General features: G+C 55.4%; 1 protein-coding gene across 8 annotated transcripts in view; it reads right to left on the reverse strand.

Moving 5' to 3' along the window:
- The window catches only part of MYO18A (myosin XVIIIA), a 91872-nt gene that overhangs the window by 26511 nt on the left and 38024 nt on the right, over window positions 1-27337 (reverse strand). For 4 of the 8 annotated variants that reach the window (XM_081162196.1, XM_081162201.1, XM_081162199.1 and 1 more), the window contains exons 3-20: window positions 18346-18433; window positions 18040-18146; window positions 17748-17924; window positions 17193-17406; window positions 16907-17049; window positions 16262-16362; window positions 15341-15404; window positions 14747-14891; window positions 12355-12531; window positions 12050-12140; window positions 11561-11753; window positions 10634-10720; window positions 8571-8712; window positions 8274-8433; window positions 7346-7532; window positions 6778-7021; window positions 4262-4371; window positions 1178-1243 (exon numbers count right to left, since the gene is read on the reverse strand). In XM_081162196.1, the coding sequence (XP_081018322.1) occupies window positions 1178-1243; window positions 4262-4371; window positions 6778-7021; window positions 7346-7532; window positions 8274-8433; window positions 8571-8712; window positions 10634-10720; window positions 11561-11753; window positions 12050-12140; window positions 12355-12531; window positions 14747-14891; window positions 15341-15404; window positions 16262-16362; window positions 16907-17049; window positions 17193-17406; window positions 17748-17924; window positions 18040-18146; window positions 18346-18433 (2496 nt within the window). Of the gene's footprint in view, window positions 1-1177; window positions 1244-4261; window positions 4372-6777; window positions 7022-7345; window positions 7533-8273; window positions 8434-8570; window positions 8713-10633; window positions 10721-11560; window positions 11754-12049; window positions 12141-12354; window positions 12532-14380; window positions 14402-14746; window positions 14892-15340; window positions 15405-16261; window positions 16363-16906; window positions 17050-17192; window positions 17407-17747; window positions 17925-18039; window positions 18147-18345; window positions 18434-20506; window positions 20543-21467; window positions 21546-23405; window positions 24105-26468; window positions 26529-27337 lie in introns of all 8 variants that reach the window. The other 4 variants (XM_081162194.1, XM_081162200.1, XM_081162198.1 and 1 more) reach the window with 2 other exon arrangements.

Below are 27337 nucleotides of genomic sequence, written 5' to 3' on the forward strand. Positions count from 1 at the left end.
GCCTGGAGCTTAGAGACAGGTAGGGAAGGGGAGAGAAAGGAGGTGAGCCAGACAGCAGAAACCAAAACCAGAGAAATGACAAGGGAAGAGGGTGGGATGCAGAAGACACAGAAACCAGGGAAATAAACAGAATAATAGAACCAGAAACCAAGGAAGAGAAACCAGCAGGGACAACCAGGGCCAAAAGGGCAAGGGAAAACCAGGGATGGCAGAGACAAAGATACAGCAAGGGATGGGAAAGGGATGCCCAGTGAGGGATGGGGCAGGAGAACCAAAAACCTGACTCAGAGTACACAACAGTGAGAACAGAGCGGACAAACAATACTTAAGCCTTTTTTCAAGCATTCCTTCCACCTCACACTCCCCACGAGACCCTGGGACCTGGAGTTCTTTCCCTGTCTGCTGACAGGTGGACAGGTCCAGAACCCTCTGTCTGGCTCCCAACTGCTCTCCCTCCCACCACAGCCCTTGAGCACATACGTGGATGCTGCTGGTCAAGCTTCCCAGTCTCTGGAGAAAGGGGTGTGCAGGGCTCCCTGGCCCATAAGAGGAATGCTCAGCTGACCCTCTTGTGTGGAGCAATGCAGCAGACTGGCACCCAGGGCAGGGCGTGCCTGCCTTTTATGCACTACGTTCCATTCAGATGAGGAATTTGGCCCGTGGGCAGGTGGTAGCAGCACGGCCTTACCATGTCCTGCTTGCCTTTCTGGGACCCTGGCAGCCCCAGACAACTTGCCAGAGGGGGCCCTGCCCTCTGGAGCACTCTGCCTACTTCCTTCCTGATTCTTCCAGCTTTCCTCCCTCTGTCTTCCTCACTCCCCACACCAGGACATAGGCCAAGTTCAGGGCCGCCTCCCAACCTACCCCGTCCTGACATCACAAGGTGTTCCCAGCACTGAACAAGCCAGTTATTCAGAGGAAGGGAAAATCAAGTTTGCTGCAGCTGGGATATTTCAATTTCTGGCCCCCAGTCCTAATGAGGGCAGCTTGAGAGGAAGGAAAGCCCCAGAGTGGCTGGAGGTGGGGTGTAAGGGGACTCATGGTGGGGGAGGGGCTCAGAAGGGGCACCAGGAGACTCCTAAAATCAGACTGAGCAGAGGGCAGTGGGGGAGGGCCAGACATGTGGACAAGGGTGACTAGAGTGAGGCTCAACTGCCTTCCCGGAGGGACAACTCACCCGGCTCAGGCCCATGCAGCAGCTGCTCTTCTCCAGGTCCAAGGACTCCAGCAGCTCCTCCACTGCCTGAAGAGAGAGGTCTCTGTCAGGGAGTCCACTTAGGACTCCCCATCTCCACGTGGGGCTTCGCCAGTCACTTAGTCCTTCCCTGTCCTCTACTCAGTCCCTTATTTGTGCACCGAGCACTTTCAGAGGGCTTCTGCAGGGTCAGGCACTTGCTAGATTCTGGGATATAAGGATGACCACAAGAGGAACAAGCTATCTTTTGGGTGTTGTGAGACAAGTGAATTAATGAAGTACACAGTGGAGGAGGCATCTAAGTCAGCCAAGGGGACCGTGGAAGGAGTCCTGGAGGAGGTGTTGACTGTGCTGAGTCTTTAAATACAAGTAAGAATTAGCCAGACAAAGTAGGGGAGAGGGCATTTCAGGCAGAGGGACCAGCATGAGCTACCCGGGCCACGCGGGAGCACAAGACAACAGAATGCACGGAGGAAAGCAGTTAGCATAACTTGCAGTGAAGCGGGGCAGTTAAGGTGCAATTAGGGAGGTGGGCAATAGCCAAAGTACTTGGAATCTGTGTGATTTGAGAGGCCCTGGAGGGTTCTTTCAGTTAAGAGTCATGATCAGATTTGCATTCTAAAGAGATATCACTGGTAGAGGGCAGATGATGAATGGAAACCCCCTTAGGCAGCTACTGCAATAATCCACAGGAGAGAAGGCCAGAGGCTGACCCAAAAAGGAGAAAGGAGGGGCAAATGCGGATATGTTAAGGAGATTGAGCCCTGCCAGGTATAGGAAGGAATCTAGGAACACACTGAGGCTTCTGACTTATGTAACTAAATAGATAATGGTGCCATTCTCCAAGGCAGAGAATACAGGAGAAAGAGTAGGTTTGTTTGAGGTGCTATAAGACATACCAGTAGAGAAGTCCAGAGATCAGCTGGATGAAAATGCATGTCTGGAGTTCAGGAGAGAGGCCTGGGCTAGAACTATTGATTTGGGAGTCATCAATACATATGCGGTAATTGTAGTGATGGGTGTGAATGAGGTTGCCCTGGAAGAGGGTGTGGAATAGGAAACACATGCCCAAGGAGACAGTCTTAAAGAAAAGAGACCTTTATTTCAGGGGCAAGTGGAAGAAGGGAAGCTCAGCAGTTCTGAGAAAGAAGGAAGAGAGAGGCAAGGAAAAACCAGGTATGGCAGCCAAAGAGCCAAAGAATTTTCAAAAAGAACAGAGTTGTCAACAGAGTTGCATGTTACAAACGAGCACAGAACAGTGCCCATTAGCTCTGGCAACATGAAGCGCAAGAGGAGACAAGAAGACCGATCCCAGGGAATCAGGGATGGGAGCCAGGCAGCTGTAGGTGGAGGAATGAATGACGGTGGGGTTGGGGGAGGCAAGAGGAGAGTAAGTGTTGACGGTGCAGGGCAGGCAAGAGACAGACAATAGTCAGACATGAGAGAGGGTTAACAGAAGGCTCCTTTCTGAGAGCAACGTCTGTGGGATGTTTCTCCACTGAGAGAAAAGGGCCAGCAGAGGAGCGGCTGAAGGAACAGGAGAGTTACCACCAAGGGAGCAGGTCTTCAGGAAGACCAAAGGGAACGGTTTCCAAAGCACAGGAGGAAGGGACTGGACGAGGGCAGGGGTGCTTCTCCCACCCAGGCAGGAGGAAGGAGGCACCTGAAGAGCAGTGCACAGAAGACAGAGGAGGAAGTTGGAGCCTTGATTTTATTAGCGTTCAGAGGCAAGGTCAACTGCTGGGAAGAAGACCTGGGGAAGCGCGGTTGGGGAGTATTTGAGGTGACAGGTGGAGAATGGAGTATCAGGGAAGGAGCTTAGAGCTAGGGCCAGGTAAGGATAGGGCATGTGGAAAACTTGCCAGGCCACCCCAAGGGCCCAGCTGGGGCTGGAGACCATGAAGCTGTAGGAATTCAAGTCTACATGGGTGTACCCTTTTCTCCCACAGCAACTCGGGAGCCCTAAACTGAGGAGTGTGGATGCCTAAAGGCTGGGCCTCCAGGGTGGAGTTGGGCAGGGCAGGTGCGCAGGGAAGCTCAGAAGAGCTGAGGTGGTGACGAAGGCTGAGTGACCAGAGGGTTAGATCGTGGCCCCAAGGCTGAGTGGAAAAGGAAGGGAATGGGCAGAGTAGAGAAAATGGAGTGGGGTCCAGAAATGAAAGGTCTCAGTGGATTCAAAGAGCAGGTGTCCTGAGGAAGAGAGGAGTGGGACGCACAGGAGGGAGGCTGGTCAGAGAAGGCCATGCTGGAATTCAAGACTTCAGAGGCAGAGCATTCCCAGGGTTGACAAGGTGCTGGGTGTGGCCGTGAGTGGGAGGCTGGAATGAAGGTCAAGAGTCAGAGAGAAGGGGGTGTGGGTAGGTCATCTACATTCATACCAAGATTGCCAAGGACACTGGCAGGTCCTGGATGGGGAGAATGGAGAGGTTCTGAGGCCTCCATGAATGTGGAGCTGTGTGTGACTCAGGGGGAAGAGTACCCTCCCTAAGGTCTGAGATGCTTTCAGAGTCAGGTGGGGTGCCAAAGGCCAGAGCACAGTGAAGGAGGGTTTCTCTGCTCAGGGAGCCCTTTGGCTCTCTGAGGAGCTGCCTCTGGGGGTCAAGGTGACAGCCTAGAATGGCAGGGAGACATCCCTTTCAGCAGCCAGGAACTCACCAACCTGGGCTGACAAGGGGCCCAGAAGCCTTAGGCTCACCCTGGCACAGCTTCCTCTGTGGGAATAGTCCCTAATGTGGAGGTCAAGGCTGAGGGCCCAGGGGCGACCAGTGGCACCCAAAACATTATTAGTTCTAATCTGCCACGTGGGAGACTCTTGGAGGATTGTCTGGCTCACCAGAGAGCAGACACCCCCACATCAGGCCTCCAAAGGGGGTGGCTCTTCTCAGATTCCTGTAGTCCATTCCCCAGGCTGCCTTCTCCCTGCTGCTTGGCTGCCACACGCCCGTCCTGACCCTGATGGAGCATGAGCAGGGGCCAGCCCAACTCTCTAGGGAAGGAAGGGGAGTTTCTCAGAGGTATCTGAGTGGAGGAAAGGAAGTCTGGTGGGGCCCTGGGGCCCAGACCTACCCGCCTTTCATCTACCACGATGTAGTTGCGCCCGTGTTTCTTGGTCAGGTGTGGGGCCAGGACATCAAAGCGGCGGCGGAACTCGGAAAACACCATGTGGTCAGGGTAACCTAGAAAGAGAACAGCCCAGGGCCAGATCTGTCAGTGCCCCACCTGCTCCCACACCCCCCAACAGCCACTGGTGCCCAGGAGGCTTGCAGGGAGAGTCACCCAAAGGGAAAGAGATGGCTCTGGGAGGAGAGCCTGTGGTGGAGGCAGGCCCAGGAAAGGAGAGAGGAGAGGAAGGAGGCAAGGACAAGAGACAGGAAGCCGAGAGGACATCTAGGGCTGCCCCACAGTGGAATTCCAAGGGTAAAAGGGGAACAGGTTCTTTTAGAAGGAAGTAATTTCCTTGTCAGTGAAGGGTGCAAATGGGGGATGACTGACCACATGGAAGGGACGCTATGGAGGTAAAAGCCTGGATGACCTAAGACGAGTTCTAGCCCTCTAATCTATGGCTCTGTCATAACCCAAAGAGCACAATGTCTTGAAGACTTAATAAGAAAAAAAAAAAAATAGGGCATCAGAGAGTAGCTGAGAGGAAAAGGGCATGAGCTTAGGGGTGGAACACTGGCCCAGGCTCCTGGTATCATGTGACATTGGCCAGGTCACTAGACCTCTCTGAGCCCTGGTTTTCTCATCTTTAAATGGGGGCCCTACCACATATCTTGCATGATAGCCATTTAATTAGAAAATATGTAGAAAGCTTGGCTCACTTGGTGGCTGTTTCATACAATGTTCCCTTCCTTTCCTCAGTCCACTGAAGCAGGACATCGGAAAGGGCTCCCTTCCTACCCCCAACCTGACCTTGAGCCCTAGGCCATGTGACCAAAAAATCTTGTAGATTCCCCTTCCCTAAAGAGTGATACCTCAAACAGAGATCCCTTAACGTCTGGGCTTGAGGTCAGGGCAAGGGTGAGATGGCTTCTGGTTCGGAGCAAGGTCAGGACGGTGGCCAGCAGGGGGTTACCTAGAGTCACCCGAGGGCACCAGAGCCCACAGTAGAGGACCAAGAGACCCACTCCTGCAGAATCATAGAATTTCAAACTGAAAAAGGGTCTTAGACCAGATACAGCTCATCTTCCAGACATAGAAACTGAGGCCTGAGAGGTGGAGCGACTGATTGCTCAAGGTCACAAAGGCTGTGGCTGGAGGCAGAACTGGACTCCGAACCCAAACTCCGACAGCCAGTCAGGGGCTCTCTCCAATGTGCTGGCCTAGCCAGCTCTGGGAAACCCTCCAACTGGGAGATGAGGCTGATGCATGTGCCTGATAATTGAAACAGGAGGCGGGGGCCGCTGAGGGGCCAAGACAAAGTGAGCTATTGATTGTATCTGAACTGCAATTAAATTGATGGGCCAGGATAGCAGGTCCGAACGCCTGGCATCTTAATTAATCATCAGTGCTATCGATGGTGGCTGGGGCTGAGTGAAGGGGGGCCCTGCTACTGCTGGCCGCATCGATCTGCTTGTTTGAGTAAAGCACATTGATTTTTGTTCAGAGCGGTAACAATCTGGTTTTGAAATAATAAACACCAACTCCATATCAAGACGTGGGGACAGATCGATGATTTATTTAGAGCAGAGCAGGGAGCCTGTTTCCTGGCTTGGCTGCTGAGGAAAAGTGGCAGTGTCCATGGGGATGCCTCAAGGTAGGACCCTGCCTGCTTGTCTTGCTAAGGATGCAGACGTCTAGCTAAGGGGCAGAAACCTGGCAATTCGTAGCTTCTCAGGCAAACAAAACCCTGCTTGAGAGGCATGAACTGGGAAGCTGGTCTGCCTGGGGCAAATCCTACTCTGCCACTCACAAGCTGTGTGACTTTGGGCAAGCCACTTAACCTCTCTGAACCTCAGTCTCCCCATCTGGGGATGATAATAGAACCTGCATCTTATGAGGTGGTTGTGAGGATTAAATGAGTTAATGTGTGTGATGACTTTAGAATAGTGCCTGGTATACTGTTAAGTGGTCTAAGGATGTTAACTACTATTACTACTCACCCCTTCTGTCCCCTCCTCCAGGTGGGTCCATAAAAGGGGTTTGTCTGAACTTTCTGGGAAATTTAAGTACTTTGGAAAGACTTAGCATCTCATTTCTCATTGGGGGGCTGGCCCAGCCACCAGTAGGTATCTCCACTGGGCAGATGGCTCCAGCTCTGTGCTGTGGGCAGAGCTGACCCACTCAAACAAGGGAAGGGGAAAGAAGGGAACCCTAGGTATAAGGCATGTGGGATGAAGAAGACTGGAATATGGAAGGGAGAGGAGGAAGAGAGGAATCAGCAGAGTGGAAAGAAAAAGAGGAAGGAACAGACTGGGCTGGAAGACAAGAAGAGATCCCACAGAGGAGGCATCATAGCAGAAAAGATATCAGGGCTGATCGGAGACAAGTGGGGAGGAGCACTCCTTTAGCCCCACGTGCCCCATGTGAGAGATGCAGAGGTAGCTCTAGAAAAGAGAAGTTGCGAGGGAAGGAGGTCCCACCTTGGCGGTACATGCGCATGGCATCAAGTAGGCGGGAGCCACGAAGCTGGGCACGGAGCAGGGGCACGTCCAGCTGCTGGAGCCCGGCCTCGCAGTGGTCTCCTGAAGGCAGGTCCAGCTCACTGCTGCTGCTGACTCGGCGGGAGGAGGAAGAGCGGGGCTCCCCAGCCCAGCCCTCTGCCACAGGCAGGAAACAGTGCACAAAATGCAGCTTCGACTTCTTGATGGTGTCAATGAGGGCATCCTGCCAAAGGGGAAGGGATGACCCTCAGGGGACTTGGATGGCCCAGCCAGTGCCCAAGAGAGCAGGGACTGGTACCAGCATCTCCACTCCTTGCAGGTTAGCAGGTGCCCAGCCACTGGCCAGGGAATGCTAAGCCTGGATAACTCTGCCCTTACCAGGTCCGAGTTGCCACTCAGGCGGCAGCACTGAAAAAAGGGACCCCACCAGCATCAATCAAGTCAAATGGGATGCTGAGTGGGCACTGGGTGACCTGAGTGTGCCCAGAATGCCCAGGCTACCTGCCAGGGGTGAGAAAGGACACCGAGGCCTGGCTGGCAGACTTACCACCTGCAGCTTAATCTGGATGCACAGTGACTTCTTCTTGACAGCCGCCATGCCCGTGGTGAAGGTCTTCCGCATGCTGGTGGCGCGGCGCAGCGCCAGCTGCGAGCCTCCCTCCAAGCCCGCAATGGAGCCCGAGAGCACCGTGGTGCCGCCTGCCCGGCCCAGAAACAGGTTGCTGATGATTTTTCTGCCAGAGGAGGGAGGGTAATGGAGGGAAAGAAGTCACATTCATGTAGCAGTAGGGGCTATTCCTTCTCCAAACTCCTAAGAAGCCAAACAACTCCTGCACCACCGTGGTCAGGGGCCTGGCTTATCTGGGCTAGGGCTGCATATCCCACACCCTACAAAGAAACTATAGAGAAATCTCTAAATAGTGAGAAGAGAAAACCAGGGTGGGCAGAAGCCGAGGGGCAGCCGGGGATTGGACAGAGTGGGCCATCTGTTCTCTATCACTGGGGAGGGCAGAGGAGGGGAAAGGGTTCCCATGGGGCAGGAGACAGTAGAGCTCAGCGTCTTTTAATAGAAGATATAATCTACTAGTATATCTACTGTCCCCACCCCACTAGAATGTAAACTCCACAAGGGCAGGGATTTATGTTTTATTCAGTCACAGAGTAGGTGCCCCAAATTATCTGTTAAATAAATGAATGGATAGGAATTATATGACTGAGGGGTTTCTAAGGCTACACCTACTTTCTGTGAAGAATGTGGGGGTGTTAGTCAAATTTAAAACTATAAGTCCCTCCAACCATGTCTGTCCCTAGCTCTACTCCAGTAGGCCACCCCCATGCACTCAAGGCTAACTAGCCTTGGCTACTATTTCTTAGGAAGTAGAGGGTCTCTACCTTGCTGGTGAGAGGGCCTCTGACCAGGGAGCCAAAAACAGCCCTGGGGAATGGGAAATGGGCAGAATGAGTGATATTCTTACTTCTGGGAGTCCTGCAGGAGCCGGGGGGCATTCTGGGTAGCCGGGTTCTGCTTGGTGTAGCTCAGCCAGCCAGCCACGTTGTACTCCACCCAGTTGGTGCCGTGGCTGTGGCCCAGGAGAAAATGGCGTGGTTTGCTGCTGCGCAGGAGGGGGCTTGGGCCTGAGGGTGAGAGGAGTGAGGTTCAGATCATCAGAGCACAGGGGCTCAGTGAGCCCCTCAGGCAGTGCCACCTGGACCCCTATAGGTGGGTTCCCTGGAGAGGAAATAGAGGAGCTGCTTCCAGGGGTGCCACCTACCTTTTTTGTCACCTTCCTGGGGGCCATAGTAGGAGAAAAGGCGTTCCAGGAGGGCATCCTCAGTTGCCCCTGGCACCAGGGCCTCCTCTTCCAACAGCCATAGCAGGCCCCTTGCCTCGTCAGGGCGGGCCAATGAGCGGACCTATGGAGAAGCAAATAAATCCCACTGTGTCACATGGAGCTGTGGGAAAGGAGCTCCCTAACCACACATTATAAATATGCTGCACATGTACACACATACAAGCACACACTACACACACACAGCAGCTCCTGCCACTCATTGCTGGCACCTTGTGGAGCAGGTGGGCAGCAAGGAAAAAGAGGGGCCAGAAAGAGATCAGAGAAAGAAGCCCACAGCAAGATATGATTCCTAGGACTCGTGTCCAAAGTCACCAAAGGCTGAAGGCTTCTTACTAAGCTGCACTCACCCAGAGGATCTCCTCCTTCCTCATCCTCTTAAGGGCACACAGGGCTGGTGAGAACCCTATGCTGCAGTTACTCCCTGGGCATCACCTCCCAGCCTGTGAGGCCCTGAGCGTAATGCATGGCCTAAAGGAAGCTGTCAGCAAGTGACAGCTGTGGGTTAACCCTGGTCCTCCTGAGAAGGGAGCACCCAGCGGGCGCTTGGGGCACTGCAGGTGGGGTCATTGCAGAGTCATAAATTCAAGTGCAAAAAACGTAAAACAGGTGACTTAACGGATGTGAAAGCCCAAATGGGCAGATCTAGGCTGACTGAAGACCAGGTATCCCCATCTAAAAGAAAACAGCCACCACTCTGCTGCAGCCAACTGCTGTCCTGGAAAAACATTGGCCTAGTATTGATAAATTCTCCAGGTTTTCAAGAGAAGGTGGAAATATTGAATTCTGATTTCTAATACCCCATGTAAGCCAAACAAACTATGCCTTTGGCCACATATGCTCTGAAGGTACCTTTTCTATGGATTCCCAAGTCTTCCTCAAGCAAGAAGTACTGAACCTTCCCCATATTCCATTCTGGCCTGACCTTTAAGGACTGGGGGACAAGAGAAGTAAGAAAAATGCCATTTCCCTCTCTTTGACCCCAGCAGCCTACATATCCTCCTTACAGCTGCCCATCAGAGTCAGTGTGGTTACCGGGAGGTGGCTAAGGACTGATGGGCAACTAAGGTCCCAATGTGGCTAGAGCTGCCAGCAAGAATGAGCAATGAAGCCACCGAATGGTGAGTGGCAGGGTGAGCACTGAGGGCAGGGGTGCAACTGCCGGATGCCAAGGCTCATCAGATAGGAAGAGTAAAAAAGAGAAAGGATGGACAAACCCCATCCAAACACACCATCTGACCCACTGCTGTTTCTAAGCCACATAGACTGACTTCCTCGTACCTCCTGGGAATGGCAAAGGTGCTGTAGGGTGGCCACCACGGGAGCCCAGGTGTCAGGGAGAAAAGCCAGCTTCCCTGGGGAGATGTGGGTCTTGGACATTTTGAGCATTTGTCCCAGGGGGACATTCTCTTTCTCCGGGGCCCTACCTGCTTGCTAGCCTAACACGGCCTTCCCACAAGGAAGGAGAGGGAGACAGAACTCAAAGCAGAGGAGGGAAATCAGCAGCCTAGCAAAAATGTCAGTTCTCCAATAAAATGCCTTATGTAATTTCCCTAATTGAAGACAATCACCAAATGCCAAGTGCTCACTGGGCCAGCCAGTCCGCAGGCAGCAAGGCGTCCAAGGTACTTGTCTCAAGGGTGACAAAGCCCATCCCCAAGGGGCGAGAGCTCATATCCACAGGGCCCTCAGGACAGGACCTAAGCCCCAGTTGGTAAGAATGGAGTTACACCTTCTGGTCTGTCTCAGACACCCAGGGGCTGAGGCTCCCCATTGCACTAGGGCAGAAGAAAGTGCTACCTTCCTGGCCAAACTAGCTAAGGGCTGAGGGGCAGGGCCCATAGCTCTAAAGTGCTTGATGTCTGGCCCTGATTTCTGGGCCCCCCTCAGCACCCAGTGGCACCACTGGCAACAGCCCATACAGGGAGAGTTCTACTGAGGAAAGGAGAGGGAAGGCCAGCCCAGGGCCTGGCTGGAATTCCTACCAGAGACTGATGGGAGGCTTGGTCCACGGCAGCAACAGAATCGTCCGTGGCCGGCTCCAAGTCGTCAAATGCCAGCTCAATGTTCTCCTAGGAAGGAAGGCAGAGCGGTAGTAAGCACAGGGCCATGTGTGGGGTGCAGCTCTACAAGCATGCTAGGAGAGGATGCTGGAGTCAGCAAGTCTGACCTCCTGTCCCACGCAGGAGCGCCCCTCCAGCAGCCTGAGTGACGAATGCTCACCACCCTCCAAGGCACTGCTGTACCTCTGGACAGCTAAAACTCTTCTAACCTCCTTTTACACTGAGCTAAAGTCACATATTTCTGCTAGTCACATCCATCGATTACACTACGCGGAGTGAGCCTTTCAATTTCACACACATCCTTGAAACACTTGAAGACAACTGTCATTTTCCTCCTGAATCTTCTCTCATCCCTGATAAATATCCTCCCCAGGATCAATACCTCTAACCTCCACATGAGGGAGGATTTCCAGATCTCGTCCCATCCAGGACACCCTTTCATGAAGGGGCCCTAAAAAATCAATCACCATCTTAACAGATCAGGAGACAGGGAGACAGGGAAGGCCAGGTCCAACACGTGGAGGAGGAAATTGCATAGTGGCAGTCACAGGGCTTAGGTAGCACTTTAAAGGTGGGCAAGGAAGGGCTTCCAGGGACCCTGAATGCATCTTTAGTTCTTAGAAAGCAAACTCTCCACAAAGTAGGAATGTAGCCTGGGCAGGAAGAGATGCCTAGTCCAGAGAGCACAGGTGGACAGAAAAGACCAGAGAGTAAAGCTGGGAAGGAGCAGCCAGTGGGCAAGGTGGTTCCTTTCCTCACCCACAGATGCCCTCCCTGAGGGGGCCAAGGCTAGAGGGTGAGGCTTGTGGGGAGGGGTGGGGGGTAGGCAGAGGCAAGGTCAAGTGCTACCTCCTTGTATCTTTCCAGCTCCTGCACAAAGGTGCGCTCGTGGAAGAGCCTCTGCAGCCGGTCCTGGGCATAGTTGTGGCACAGCTCCTCAAAGGAGGCTCCTCGGGCTGACCCACCCTGCTCAGGGTTCTGGAAGCCCGGAGTATCCACAATCATCATAGAGCAGAGTGAGTGCTGGCTGGACTTGAGAGCCCTTCACAGGGAGAGCCTGGGTCAGAGCTGGCTCGGGCAGTACTGTGGAACAGGCCCCACTGGTCTGCCCCCGGTGCCCAGGAAGCCCAGCCCTGCCCCAAGCCAAGTCCCCATCCCTGTGCATGTGCCCAAGACCCTGGTGGGAAGATGTGCCTCCATTGGCCTGCAAGGACAATGAGCCCTCTGCTGGTGGAAGATGGCTCTGCCTGAGCAGTCACACAAGCACAGAGGCATCAACTCCACCTTAGTCAAGGCAAGATGCCTAAGAACTCCTGGGCCCTCTTGCTTGGCACTCACCTGTTCACTAGAGAGACAAGAAGGGTGAAGAGCTCGCTGTAGAGGCCAGATGCCATGCCCTCTAAGCACTCCAGTGCACTCAGTTTGGAGCCTGTGGGGCAAGAGGATCAGTTTTGTCTCCTACTCCCTGGGATCTCTACCTGGGTATGCTCCCTACCTACCCAGGGCCAAGTCAGCAAGGATCTTGGGGCTTCCTTTCCCCCTGACAGCTCTATTCACCCCAGCAGTTTCCCCACGACAGAGATAGCAATGAGCCCTGGATGAGGCCTCCCAATGACATTCACCAGCCAAGGGGCTCAGGGTACCTGTGCCATCTCCCAGGCTGCTCTCCTCAGGGCCCTGGCGGAAAGAGGTGGAGCGCTGTAGCGTGCCACCCTTGTGCTGGTGCTTGAAGATGGATGAGGAGAGCTCCTCCAGGTTGCAGCCCAACAGGTACGCGGCCTTCTGGGCCCACTCGTGGCGAGCAAACTGCTTGCGCCCAGCTATGGGGTAGAAAAAATGATCTGGTATCTTGGGTCTTCCTCCTTAGGCCTTTTGATGACCACTGTGCCCTTTGGCTCCCTGTTCCCATAGGACTGGGGAGTGGGCATCTTCCAGAGGCAAAACTAGCCCTGATGACACCAGAGGGCTTCAGACAAAACAAGCCAGCTTCCTGTGTCCCTTGGGAGTGGAGGGAATGAGCAGGTCCTCAAAGAGGTAACACCACACTGCTGCCACCAGAGGGAACCCTCTCAGCTTCCAGCATCCTTTTAGAGGGCTTGGCTCCCCGAGTACCAACTTGGGGAAATGCAGAGGATGAGCCGGCCCACCTACCATGAGCACTAAGATCCACCTGTGCCTTGGAGGACAGATCATGAGAGAGTACAGTGCTTTCCCCTTCCATGAATGCATTAGGACCCTCTCTCTTTCCTCCAGGCATCTGGCAGGGAGACCACAAACACCCACCCATGGCCCAACAGTGGGGTATGAAAAAGCCTTGGAGGAAAGAAAGCAGCCCACGCAGACAGAGTGCCTCAGCCAACATGTGTCTAATCACGGCAATTAGGGAAAGCTAACAAGAAACAAGGTTTTACCTTCAGCAGCTTCTGTAAGGCAAAGGACCAGCATGCAGCATGCAAAGAAAAACAGCATGTTAGCAAACAGTCATCAACGGAGCCCTCCAGGCCCATGGGAACGGACTGTGGAGGGTGGGGTTTGTGAGGATTGTGGAGGGTGGGGGTTTGTGAGGATGAGCCGGCAGGAAAACACAAACACATTCAGACTCAGGAACACAAACACACACTCTCACTCACAGTCTCAACGGAGTATGTTTATGAATGTAATCGTGCACACACACACACACACACACACACACACACACACGCACCCTGGAAAATACTGGAAGCTCTGAGGAGGTAACAGAGCCTGTTCAACAAGGTAGGTCCATGTGCTACACACCCAGAGCTCTCCACCTGCAGTCAGCACTGAGTAGGGTTATAGGAAACCTGGCCTTGTCACCTCCTCAGAATGAAAGAACTTCCTTAAGACACAGCGAGATGCCCGCCTGCCTGCCCGCCCTCACAGTCTGGAGAAGACTTCTTTACCTCAGAGCCTGCTTCCTTTTTGGTAGAGATGCCACCTGATGGGATCATAAGGAGCCTAACACCCAGGCACCTGCTCTTCCACATACCCACCCACCCATCAGTGCTTCCTCTTTCCTGCTGTGCAGCCTGTGGCCCTTCACATCCCGAAGGAAGATGAAGCCAAAGCCCCAGGTGCTCTTCAGAGGCAGCACCCCTTTCCTTAAACTGAAGGAGAAAGCGGTGAAGGGGTGCTCAGAGCGCCCACCCATCAATGTAACCTCAGAGGAAGGCAGCAGAGTTCTTCCAAGCCAGACCAAGCTCTAGCCATTCACAAGCCACCAAGCACGAGTGCGGAAAATGCAGCCCATTTGTTACCACGGTGCCTACTGCCCCCTAGTGGCCTTCACCCTGACATGCAAGAGGAAGAGACACCTGCTACCAAACCAGTGGAAAGAAGGGTGGACTCAGGGAAAACTGGCCTTAGGAAACCCCAGGAAGCAAGCCCATCCTACCCCACCCTAAGCCCCATGGACGGCATTGTGAGAGGTTCCAGGATCTGGATGCAAAACAGATAGAAGCAGCTATTTTGGGAACTCCAAGAAGCCCCACAACCAGCAGGTGTCCTCTCCACCTTCAACCCTGAGGTTTCTCCAAGGCCAGTCCCCTCCATTACAACAGAACAAGCCCAGCCCCCAGAGAGAGCCCAGGGCAAGCACCAAGATGGGGCCAGGTGGCCCCTACACCCCAGGGAGGGGCCAAGGTCAGTTACCCTCTTGCTCCTCAGGGGCCTCTGTCAGAAAGGGAACGAGAAGGAGAGTTATTCCAGGGGGACTGCTCTGAGTTGGGTGCCTTCTCTTTCCCCTAGCCTCCAAGCTCCCACCCCCCGTGTTCACAGAGCTCCCGGTCACAGTCACTGCCACCTAAATCCAGGCCTCAGGCCATCATTGGCAAGGATGCCTTTCTGGGTATCAGGTGCCTTCTGCTCTGATGTGGGGGGGCTGGGAAGAGGCACAGTGAAAGAGGGGTGTCTGATAACAGATGAGTCTGTGCTGAGCAAGGACAAACTGGGCATGGGAAGGTTCCCCAAAGGTCTCCTGGGTGACAAGCCAGGCTGTTGGGACCCACTGCAGGTTACCTTTGGTGGCTCCTGCAGCCCCCAGGTGGTAGATGGCAGCCAGGATGAGCCAGCAGGCTTTCTGTTCATCAGGGGAGATGCCCAGCACCTTCATGGCCGTCTGTAGCTTACTGAACTGCTGAGCTGCCTTCTGTTTCTCCTCAGGCTACAAGGAGAGATAAGCACACTGGCACCAGATCTCAGAGGGGCTGTCCCCCACTCCCAGGATACCCCCATGCTGCTGGTCCCGCAGGGAGGGCAAGGCTAGGATAGAGCCACCCTGCTGGAGCTGGGCTCCTGGTATTCCCATGGGGCACTCCAATCCATTTGAGACTTTTTTTAAAATCCTCACTCGAGGACATGCTTATTGATTTGAGAGAGAAAGAGGGAGGGAGGGAGGGGGGGAGGGAGAGAGAGATAGGTTGCCTTCGTGTACGCACCCCAAACAGGGATCGAACCTACAATCTAGATATGTGCCCTGAACGGGGACTGAGCCCACAACTTCCCATGTATGGGACAACACTCCAACAACTGGGCCACACCAGCTAAGCATTTGAGGCACCTTTTACCCCCAAGGCCCAGGGCTGTCCAACCCAGTCCCCAAAGGCCCCTCACCTTAGCCAGTGGCACAATCCCGAACACATTGTTCTCTGCCAAGTGATTCAAGTGGAGCTCTGTCCTAGGGGCACAAATGAGGCATCAGCATAGTGCTTGGTCCCTATGCCAAGGTCATCTCCCTACCAGGGTGGAGACAGACAAACTCAACTTCCAGACGGAGTCCTGTCTGCCCGTCATGCCCTACTGTCAGGCCAGCTGCTAGTGCCTTTCTTAATTGACCTGGATGCCTGCTCAGAGCACCAGCCTCCCTAGGACAGGTCACCAGAGATGCCCTGGTGAAAGTGTCAAGCCAGAGCCCTGGAAGGGAACGGGAAACCTACCTGAAGGGCGAGTCCAGCCAGAACAGGGCCTGTGCCCTCAGTTACAAGAAGAGCTAAAGAGGATAATGCCCTAGGGCTGCTTGCCCCGTCTCATCATTTATCCTCTCTTCAGTGAACACAGAGGATCTGAAGGTCTACAGGGAAGAGCCTGGCAGGGGAGCCAACGTGGGGGCAGGGAGGGCCAGCTTAGAGGGAGGACACTGAAAAGGGGTTAGGATTTTGGCCCCAGTGTGGACCAGCTCAGCCCCCTATGAGCTGTGTGACTGCAGGCAAGTCCCTGGCCACCTGCATCTTGGGGTGCTTTCCTCTCTAGGCCTGGCTTCATGAGTAGCAGAGATCCTAGTCAGGCACTGGGAACACTGAAGGGTTAATTCTGCCCCTCACACATAACCAGACCCCTGTGCCCAGGGCCAGGGAGGTCCTGCCGGCCAGGGCTTGGGACTCATTCATTTTCCCATCCTCAGGCCCTAGCTCAGAACGCAGTGTAACAGGCACACAATAAACAAATGGTATGGGATACGGTCAAGTGGTAAGGTCCAGGAACTTTCAGGGGTCTGGAGTCCAAAGCACCCTCCCTGTTCCCTCTGTCCCATCTCACCTGAGGGTGCCATCCCCACAGGCCAGCAGGTAGTAGAAGACATTGAATGTGGCCTCACTGGTGGGGCGTCGAGCCACACGCAGCTTCTCCAGAAGCATCGTCTGTGCGCAACATGAAGGGTGTGGGCACAGGAGGGCAGTGCCAGGAGAAGCGTCTCCCACCCCACACCAGCAAGGACCAGGCCATGGGAATGAGAGGCTGCGTGTTATTTTCTAGGTGCTCAACCAAAGGTCAGATCATCTCTGAGGCAAATCCAGGCAGAAACCAGCTCATGGGGGACACTGCCACTTGCCTGGTCCCTAGGCACAGCCTTAGAGGGAAACTGGACACTTAGTGGTGAGAGATTTCATTTAGCAAGGGAGTCGGCCTAGGCTGGGCCTTACTTTACTGGCAAGCTAGTCTTCCCTGGTGAAACCTGCCTGAGAGAAGCCCCTGAGCACAGGTTGGGTAGGGGGTGAGGAAGCCGAGCGGTGTCCCACCCAGGGCAGGAGACAGAGGGAGCAGCATGGTGAAGGCTCAGGCAGAGCAGGCCGGGGAGCGTTTTGTTGGGGCAGAATCCCAGGAAAATGGGGCACAGGAGAGAACCTGATTTCTAGGGCATGGAATCAGATGGTCAATATCCTACTACCCCGAATGTCCCCTCACCTGAATGGAGGCGGAGGCCACCTGGCCAGCTTGGTCAAAGTCTAGGGAGAGGATCTGGGAAAAGCGGGTAGCATTGCCGTTCATGACGGTGGGGCTGTTCCCAAAGGCTTCCAGGAGGGTGTATAGAGCCTGCCATTTCTCCACTGTAGAAGACAGGCCCAGGGGCTGTCAGGAAAGCCGGGGGCACAGAGAGGCCAGGGAGAAAAAAGCTTGTGCCTAGGAGAGTCCTTCATCCCCACCCTCTCTCCCAAGCCCATTCGCAGCCTCTCAGTTGTCCCTGTCTCACCAGAAAACACCTTGTTCCCGCTGGTGCCTGCGATGGTCGCCAGGTATTGCACCAGATGCTGGCAGCTGGTGGTCTTGCCACTGCCACTGCTGCCCAGGAGGACGATGGACTGGTCCTGACGGCTCATCAGCATTGCCCTGTATGCGGTCTGGGCCACGGCATAGATGTGGGGTGCCATGTCCTCCCGCCGACACCCCTTGAACATGTGCATCACCTTGGGCAGGAGAGGGATGGAGAGAATGGGTAGGCTCTTAGCTGGTGCCACTCAGACACCCCTCACCCCCAAGGTCCACATCCTTCTGGGCCTTTCACTCCAGGGTGGCAGAGGGGTTCCAAGGCTGAGGCCATGGGTGGACATGCAGATACTAGCCAAGTTCTAGTCTCTGTTAGAGGTTGGGTCCACCCCTTGCAATGACTCCTCTCCCCAAAGTCACCTGTGACAACGAACAGGAGCCCAGTGCGATGCCAAGGGGAAGGGGCAGAGCCAGGAAAGGTGGGGTAGGTAGTGGGTGGGTGGGGCCATGAGGCAACATGGTAGCTTAGGGGGTATCGCACCTTCTCGGAGTACACGGCGGGGGCTCCACGGGGGCTGAGGACAAGCAGGCTGGGGCCAGCATAGGTGTGCAGCAGGCTAGCGCCATAGCGCTGGCGCAGTGTGTGCAGGACGCTGGACTCATTGAGGTACACCAGCGAGGCCAGATCTTCTAGGCGGTCGCAGGACGGGGCATTGGCCTGTGTGACAGAACAGACAACAGGGCACTGAAGGAGCAGAACCTGTCCGCACTGCCCGCGGGCAGGCCTGCCCCGCTCAGCCGCCTCCTGGGCCCTCCACCAGCCTCCTGCCAACCTTCTCTGTGTCATCCTCATCGACATCCAGGATGGTCCCGTCGTGGTCTAGCTTCACGCGCACCTTCCCCTCAGGCAAGCTCAGCTCCTGCGATCGGAGCTGACTGGCTGCAGAATGGGGCAGACAGTCAGGTGTGGGCCTGGGAAGGCTTTGCTACCCTCTTTGGGCCCTCTATGGCCCTGCCTCCTCCCCACAGTATCACCGGCTCTCCTTGCTCCCCACCCAGTTCTTACCAGACGCAGAAGGCACCCCAGCCCTGAAACCCAAGAGGCCCAGGCACCTGGCCCTGGGCGTCCCCAGGCTCACCCAGTGAGAAGCCATCCTTATGGACCAGCCACACCTTCTCTGTCTCGTGCCAGGCCTCCTCAGCTGCAATTTGCTCTTCTGTCTTCGCCTATCAGAGGGAGGGGAAGAATAAATAGTCAGACCTTGTTCAGGAAAACAGAGATAAGGGCACCAGGAGAGAGGAGATACTTGAGGGAAAGGGCTTCCAGGTGAGCCACTGGGCGAGGGAGACAGTAGGGTGGCAGACACAGAATAGGGACATCAGAAGTGTCAGAGGGAAAAGGTGGGGAAGCCAGGAGGTAGTGGTGGTCCAGGACTAGGACTCAGGGCTGGTGACCATGCCAGCCTTGAGGGTCTGGCAGGACAGTGGCACAGGGACCATGTACCCAGGAGAGAGGGATCCCGGGAAAACAAATCAGTAGGTTCTACCTTGAGCTGCCCTTTCCCCCACATCCCTGCCAAGCCTATGGGATTAGTATCCTAAGCCTACACTCCTCACCCTGGGCCACAGCTGCTGTGACCTCTCAGGCCCAGCTTCTCCCTCATCCTGATGGGCCCTCCCTCACCAGGCTGGGGAGGAACATTTCCTCAAGACCTGAAGAGTCTACTGAAGACTTTGCAGTGCAAAATGACAAGTGAGGCCTGAGTCCTAGCCTCAGCCTGGCCTTCCTCTCCAAAGGATGCTCCACTGGGCATGCCTAGATGCCCATGCCAGCCTCCCTGCTGCTACTCTGTGCCTCCTCAGAAGGTGGCAAGTACACAGACCTATGTGGACATGCTAAGGCCATACAAAGGCATGACCCAGAGATAGGAGGTGAGTGGGAAGGGGCAGCACTGCTCTGCCAAACACAGGAAGAAACTTACATGCCACATGGATGGGCACCAGAATGGGTACAGAGGTGCTGAGAGCCCCTGGAGGCCCCAAGTGGTCACCAATCAGAAAGAAGCATTTTGGGGCACTGTCAGGGTATGGGGCTGCCACTCCATGAGAAGACTTGGGCTGGGCAGAAATGGTGCCAGGGGAGCTTGGCAAACAGGAGACAGGCTCATCAGGCTCCTTTTGTTGTGTGTGGGAAAAAGGGCAGCAGGTCATCCAGTGGCCCTGCTGGGGGTATGGTCACCCCTCATGGCATGGAGCAGCTGTCTCCCACTCTCTGAGGATCTCCAGCTGTGATGTATAGTTTCCTAGAGTCCCCCACCCTCACAAGACCTGGGGTAGATACACAGTTTTGTGATCTGTCCCCCGGTGAGGGATCGAGAAGGACAAGAAAACATAATAGAGGAAGCATTCTCTTTGTCACATTTCTCAGAGCTGATAGAAAGAGATCTGGGTTCTACTCCCAAGTTGGCTCCGGCTTCAGAGAACTCTTTCTCCCTCGTTGACTGCCATTCCCAGCTATAGAGGAGGAAGGCTGGGCTACACCAGTGGTCCCCAGGTTCTGGCAATCATGGGCAGTGAAATTACCCTTCAGTTAGAGGATCACTGTGGGGTGTCACTATTTTAAGTTGTTAAGTGAAGACATTAAAAAATGGCTAGATTTTTATATTTGAAGAAATGTAACTTTATAAAAGAAAACTATGTTGTATGTGCTATTGTTTTTAAAGTCATGTAGGATGGGTGAAACCTTTCTCTTGAATGGGCACACTCTACGAGTCAGGTGTTTGAAGACTGATGCACAAGGCGACATCAAAGGGTCACGGCCTATAACTAACTCCTTTCGAGCTAATCCGAAGGTGGGTTTCTGACATTGGCCAGCAGGTGGAGACAGAGAATGCTGCATCTTCAGGCTTGGGCTAGGGTCTAGGGGGTGGGGGTGGTAGGGATTCAGCCTTTTCAGCTTTCTCTACCCAGTGTGAGCAGAATTGAAACACCTAGAAACCAAAACTCCGGCCAGGCCCTTGGGCTCTAGTGGCTAAGAACTATGCGCCACAGAGGCCAAACTCAAGTGGTGACACTCAGTCTAGACGTTCCCCAAGGGCCTGACACAGCTGCCCATCTTAAACTCCTGGTGCTGCCGCCTGGGAGGATCCTGTCACATAACAGGTGGGGACCAGAAAGGGAGAGAGGTCTTACACTCCAGCATGAGGCCCGAGCACAGACGCCGGCCCAGGTACAGGCCAGGGGTGGCAGGTGGTCACCGGAGGAAGCAGAGGGCTCCTGAGGGGGGCAGGAACACCCTACCTGGCTGTGGGCAGGAGAGGCGGCCTCAGGGTCCAGCTACCAGCAGCAAGCAAAGAAGAGAGAAGAAGAAGGGTGAAGACAAGCAGACCGTCAGCATGTTCCCTTCAGCAAGCACCCTGGGCCAGTGGGCAGGCACTCTCAGGCTGCCCAAGGTACAGGGTGTAGGTGGGAGTTGCTTAGCACCAGGAGGGGGTTGCTGGCCTGGGCAGGTGAATTGAGCCCAGGGCAGGAGTGTGCCACCCTGGCCACAGTCTCTCTTGGGCTGGCCACTTAGTCCATTCTGAATCAGGTTCCTCTTCTGTGTGCCGCCAGGCCACCTCACCACATTCAGAGCCTTGTTCCCCCCGAAGCCCCTTGCCTTATCTCCAGGGCATTTTCCAGCCTAGCTCCCGTGTAGCCATCAGACCCCAGAACAGGGGTGTCCCTGCATCCAAACACACAACCAAGGGTGCCACTCCCTCTGCCAAAGACTCCCCTTCAGAGGTGTCATCCCTGCACCTCTCAAACAACAAGACCACCAGTAGCCCCAAGTCTAGGACCCTTCCTCAAACCCCCACAGCACCACTGCACCCCTCCCAGGCAGGCACACTACCCATGGCAAGTGCAGGTATCACCCCACCCTGGTCCACATGCCAACTGCCCAAGTATCAAGGCACCTTAACCTCTCTGTCTCTATCTGGTCACTTAAAGGCCTTTGTGGAGAGGAAGGGGAGTCAGCCAGGCCATGGACCTTGCCTGTTAGAAATAGACAAGGAGCTAACAGGCCCATCTGGGTCTGGAGAGTCGGGGCATCAAAAAAGGGGAGTGTCAGCTCCCTGCCTCAACACCCACCAGACCTGGGCACTGAGACATGTCCTCCATGGTAAGAGAACAGGGCTAAAGAAGGGAGCTGGATCCCAGGGACTGTCTCAGGAAAGAGGAGTGTCAGGGGCTGGGAACCACACACGGGAGGTGGCATTACAGAAGCAGTGAAGATCCTCTCGAGCCGCTGGTGGGCCTCCTCGGCGGGGGTCAGCCGGACCTCCAGGGCAGCTCCTGCCTAGAGGTTAAACCACTATTAGTCCTGCCCCGGAAGCGGTGGGGACACAGCGTGCCAAGCTTCTAGCTCAGGAAACCACTAGGACCCATCGGGTAAGTAAAGTAGGGTCAGGAAGGCAAGCAGGCACCAATTTGAGTTTTTAAACTATCAGATAAAAAAAAAAAAAAGAACAGGTGCCTGAGAGGTCTGGGGTTATTTCTTCTCACTGTCTTAACCACTTCAGCACCAGGATGGCCCTGCTCTTCTGCACACCCTCTGGCCCCTTCCATCAGCCCAGGGGACAGGTGGCTGAACTCCAGGCAGAGCTTGGAGCTTCTCAACCCCCAACTCCACTAGTGAGAGGTGGAGGGACAGGGAGCCAGAGGGAGGGCTGCCGGCCCGGGAACAGGCACCTGATGCTCTCGGCTCCTGAGAGGTTTGCTCAGGGACGGATGGTTCGCTTCATGCCCTGCCCATCAAGCCAAAATGCCCCTGTCAACTCCTGTGTATCAGGAGGTGACTTCCCTGATTCAGGGTGAGCCAGGAGGGGTGGGGAGAACTGCACCCTGCTCCTTTCTAGGTTCTGCAAAACCCAAGAAAAATGCAATGGGAGCAAGACAGGTTCTGGGGCCCTAGGAATCCCAGAGGCTGGAGACACGACAGGCCTTTAGGCTGTGCCCTGCCCCTGGTTCCCTGACCCTCCCCTTCCAACCAGGAGCAAGCAAAAGCACCGGAAGCAGTGGCGAAACTTGACACCCCTCAACACCCCTCCCACGAGGCTTCAGAAAGGTCTACAAAATGAGAAAGCTTCAAGAGAGCTGTCCCCAACCCAAGGGCCAGCCAAGCAGGCATCACCTTCCAAAGGAAAGGGTTGGACTGACCGTTCTTGTCCCTCCCCTCTGCCTCTCAGCCTCCTGTCCCACCCAGAAGGCACTTTGTGGACAGACAGGGCCCCAGATCCAAAGGGGGCCCACTGTGCCCATTAGCCACCCAGGCACAGGGCTCCTCTAGGGTCCTGCTGCCAGAGGGGACTGCTGGTCAGGCATGAAGGTAGTGTTGGCAGTGATGTTATTAATAACTACTGTTATTAGCATCACTACCATTTACTTATGGAGCACCCACCACGCCAGGGGCTGGGCTGGGCCCATTCATTACCCGAATCATTTCTAATCTTCACAGTAACCCTTCAAAGCAATTCCAAAACCCAAAAAGCCGCCCAAATAAAAAGATTTTTCTGAACTATTTTCATGGCAAAGCCTGACTGTTTGTATTCTATCCCTCCGCAGCATGAGCATTCATAGGTTTTGCTGTGGAAATAGTCATGTCTTTGGTCATGAGTTGCTCCTCATTACATACGCTGTACAATATTCTAAAGTATAAAAATTACTAATTTCCAAAATACTTCTGCCCTCAAGGGCTTCAGAGGAGAAACTGAGGACCTGTGTTGTCCCAACTGGACAGATGAAGGCTCAGAGAGGGGACCTTGCTGAGATCTCACAGGGGTGCGTGGCTGGGATGTGAACGCATGCAGGCCACCCAGCTTCAGTTCTGTCTTCCCGCCCTAGCGCTGATCTGCTAAGACTCTGGATCTTGTTGTGGGGTCTGGAGCTTCAAGCTGAGCCCACCTGGCTGAGGACCAGGCTCTGGCTCCCACAGAGCAGCAGCATGCTGGTTAGCAGGTCCCATCGCAGAGTCGGGCCACCATGGACTCTGGCATTCAGTCCAGGAAGCCATGCAGCCCGGCCATCAGCAAAGGCCCGGGCCTAGCCTCTCTGCCATGCGGGGCTTGTGGAGGAACCTTGGGGAAGCCGGTGGTGAGGGTGCCTGGCCCTCGAGTGAGGGTCGTGAGGGGCATGGGAGGTTAGTGACACACTCGGGTACCTCCTGCTGCACATCAGGGGCTGGTGACTTGCACTGCTGCAATCCAGTGAGGTTCGACTTGGGGCCAGTGGAGCCGGAGTCAGCCAGCTCTTCTGGTGGGGCTGGGGGACACTTTTTCTCTGGGGTTCCAGGCTTGGCTGGGGAGTTCACCACCTCCGGGGAGCCTGGTTTCCCTGAGGAGCCCGGCTCCTGGCTGGAGGGCTTCTCCCCCTTCCCAGGAGACTGCCTGCTGCGGGGCTTGTGGTCCTTGCCCCTGCCTCGAGACATCAGGCTCCGCAGGCCCACTGAGAGCTCATCCTTGGCTGTCTCCTTCTTTGCTTCAGGCTTAGTTGGAGCTGGAGGAGGAGGAGGGGGAGGGGGAGGAGGGGGCTCGGGACCAGCAGCCGCCTTTTCTCCCTTCTTGCCTCGAGCTGGGTGCTCAGGGGATTTGAGCCCTCTGCCTGGAGGTTCCCTGGCACCTCCAGGCTCCTCGCCAGGCAGCACCTTGCTCACCACCTTCCTCACCGCATTCGCCACCTTCCTCCGGGACAGGCCTGGGGCCTCCTCGCTTGGGCCTCCTGCTGAGGTAGCCCCCAGGCCATTCATGGCCAGTGTGGGCACAGGGCTCTTGGGTCTCTGGGGAGTCTCTGCAGGTACAGGGCTGGTGGGAGGCTGAGGACTCTTAGATGGGCCACTGCCGTCCTTTGAGTTGCCCTCTAGCTACAGTCACACAGATACAGGTAGACATTAGCATCAGCCCAGGTCCCTGCCCACCCCATGCAGAGGAAGTAGGAGGTGTTACCTCATGCCCAGCCCTGAAACAGACCTCCCTCTCATGCACCAAACAACACATGGCTCCAAGAGGCCTTCCATCACCCGGGTAGGACAACTGCATCTAAGAGTGTGGTGTCTCTCCCCCGCAAAGCACAAGCAGTCACCTGGCCTCTATCCCCAGGCTTAGCATGGAGCTGTGAGAAGCCAGCACAGAATGCCTGGAGGCCCATGAGGCGCCCCAGAGTTACTGGCTCTCTGTCAGGGCAGCAACCAAGCCCCAATCCAGCTGAGCCCCCTCCCTCACAGCCCAAACACAGCAGAGATGGAGCATGGAGAGGTCCAACAACCCATTCCTAGGCCTCACTCCAGGGCTTCCTGCCCTTGTGGTGCCCCTATCACCTGGGTTTCTGGGCAGTCAGACCCACATCTTGACAAGAACAATGGTCAGGGAGCAATTCCTGGCCCCAAGATAAGCCAAGCCTCCTCCCTCCACCTCCTCTGGGCTGCAGCCACTGTCCACTCTCCACCCACTGTCTACTCAACCACATTCTCAAGGGCTGCAGAAACCCAGCGCTGGCCCAGGAAGCTTCCACCTCAGCCTGCTTTCTATCAGTCTCTCTGCAGTTTTCCTCCTGCAAACCTCTCAAGGGCTGGAAACCTCCTAGCTCCCAGTGTACATGTGGAATAATGGGAGGAGGCGGAAGCAGCTGTGGCCCACAAAGGGTTAAGCACTCACACTACCATGGCTCTACTCTGCCCTAGAGCTGGGCCCTGGCTCAGCCAGCCTGCCTCTGGGCACCCAGGAACTAACTGGACTATGCTGGCACACTCCACCTGGTGTACCCACTTTTCCCCCAACACTGGTGGGAACTGTCTGTGGACCCAAAGGACTGCCACTGGCAAGGCCAGGCTGGCTAATGGCAGGGCAGAGTTTCCCGCAAAGCTAGCCACATTGTCTGGGGGGACCAAGGTCAACCGAGGGCCTCCTTGCTGGTAAGGCAAAGTCCTGCCACGAATGAGCTGTGCTTGTGGCCTTATTCCCCAAAACAATGACCTTGGTTCTGGGGTGTACCTGGGCACTGGGGTCCATGAAGGGCCACCTGCCACCTCTGCTTGGATGTAGGAAGATGCTCACAGAGTGGGCAGACCTCTGGCTGCCATGTGGAGAGGCTGCCCCATGTTCTGAGCAGAGCTGAGCCAGGTGGCCTCAGCCCAGGCCTCAGCTGCACTGTGGCCCCGCTGCAGGGGTGGGGAGGGGAGGGCGTGAAGGTGCTTTTCCTCAGCCTCTTGGGCCAAGAGTGCTCGCTGGCATGCCAGGGTACTGCGGAGCTGGCTGCTGGCCCTAGCTGCTCGGTCCTCCCCTCCCCTCCGTCTCTGGCTAACCTCCCGTCCCCTCTAACTGCAGACGATGATGACAATGGCAATGATGATGGTGGTGGTAACGGCTAACACTCATATAGTGCTGATTATATGCTGGAAAGTCTTCTAAGCACCTTACGTGTAATTTTCGCAAAAAAAGCTGGCATACTCCAAGACCCCTCCCGCCCATATCTCAAACATATCCTTTTGAAATCATAGGCTGGCCTTGCAGGATGCTTTACAGATTAGGCAGAAGCCACAATGCCTGGCTAATCAAATCTCCGCCCAAGGAAGTGGGGGGAGCCGGGAGAGGCACCGTCTGGGGTAATGGAGTATGGATCTGTTTTGTGATCCAGCTCTGCTCTAGAGCTCTGGGCACGCCCACCCCGGTGCCGCAGCAGCCCTCTCCTAACTACACATCTCTAGGTCTGGCTCTTCTGGAACTGTCTCCCTTCTCTTGCCTTAAAAGAGTTCAGCTTTATTCAGAGGCTCCATCCCAAGGCAGGACGACTGGGGTAGGGGTGCCTAGGGGCCCTACACCAAGCAGCTGACGGGGTCTTGGGAAGAGCAGCAGCAGCTGCAGTGAAATTCCTCCCTGGCCTGTCTGGTGCCACCCAGAGCAGGATGAAAAGTCTTAACAGCTGCTCCTGACCTAGGAGTTTGCCCACCCAAGACTCTCCAGCCCCAAAGGTTCAGGAGAGCAGAACTTAAAGGCAGGAACTAAAGGGGGGTGGGGAGTTTGGGGAGATCTCCAAAGTGCCTTGGCGTTCCCATCTCCTTCACCTGCCCCAGGTGAGCATGGCACAGGCTCCTCCTGCCCCTTTAGCCGCATTCCCTCTAGTCACCCACACAGAAAGGGGCACCCCCCACGCCTGCCTGCTCCGCGGAACTGCCTCCCAGGCTAGGCTACGCTGGCACACCCACACACAGGGGGCTTGGGGAAGCACTTACAGCCCCTTCCTCCTTGCCAGGAGGGCCAGGCCTCGGCAGGGTTTTGTCTCCCTCTTTCACCTGAGGGAGCAGACAAAGAAGTCACTCGCAGGTCAGGGCTGGGGGACCCAGCTCGAAAAGCGCAGAAAGCAAGCATCCCACAGGCCTCTCTCCCTGAAGGGCAGAGCTCCTGCGCTTTCAGGAATACTGGGGCTACGGACCTGGGCAACAGATGTACTGGGGCCTAAACTGTCCAGTGACAACTTCAGGAATGAAGAGTCTCTGTGGGGGCAAAAGCCAAGCACCCCTCCCCTCACTGACCAGCCACATGGCCCAGTGGGGCTGTCTAAAGGGGTCCACCCATGAAAGCTGCATCAGGGCCTTGGTTACGGGGTGGATAGAAAGATCCAGCTAATTCACCTCAGGCTAAACTACAAGAGTCATTCCAGCTCAGACAAGGAGTGGGCTAAACAAGAGCCCCCTGACCTAGGGGCTGAGGAGAGGGAGCAGCCCCAGCGTGGGGGCCCCGCAGGGCCAGCAGAACTCCACGTAGGCGAGTGGATGGGTGGCTCCATCGGGCTGGCTCCGGCTCGCTTCTAGGCTCCATACGATCTCCCTCAGCACAGAGCCCAAGTGCCTTCTCAACCAGATGGCTGAGCTCTGGCTGGAGGCGGTGATTCAGGAGGCCAGATATCTTCCCAACCTCAGACCCACAAAACTGCCAACTGTGCAGCTGAGGGAGGGAACCCCAAGGCTGGGGGTAGGGGGTGGAGAAAGCAAAGATGCCTGAGCTCTGGCTGCTCTGGCCAGGGATTTGTGCTCAGCCCAGGAGCTAGCTGGCCTGAGTCAGAGGAGAGAGCAGAGTCAGGGGTCAATGGCAGATGCCATAA

The sequence above is a fragment of the Miniopterus schreibersii genome, assembly GCF_964146895.1.
Source record: "Miniopterus schreibersii genome assembly, chromosome: 16".
Classification (NCBI taxonomy): domain Eukaryota; kingdom Metazoa; phylum Chordata; class Mammalia; order Chiroptera; family Miniopteridae; genus Miniopterus; species Miniopterus schreibersii.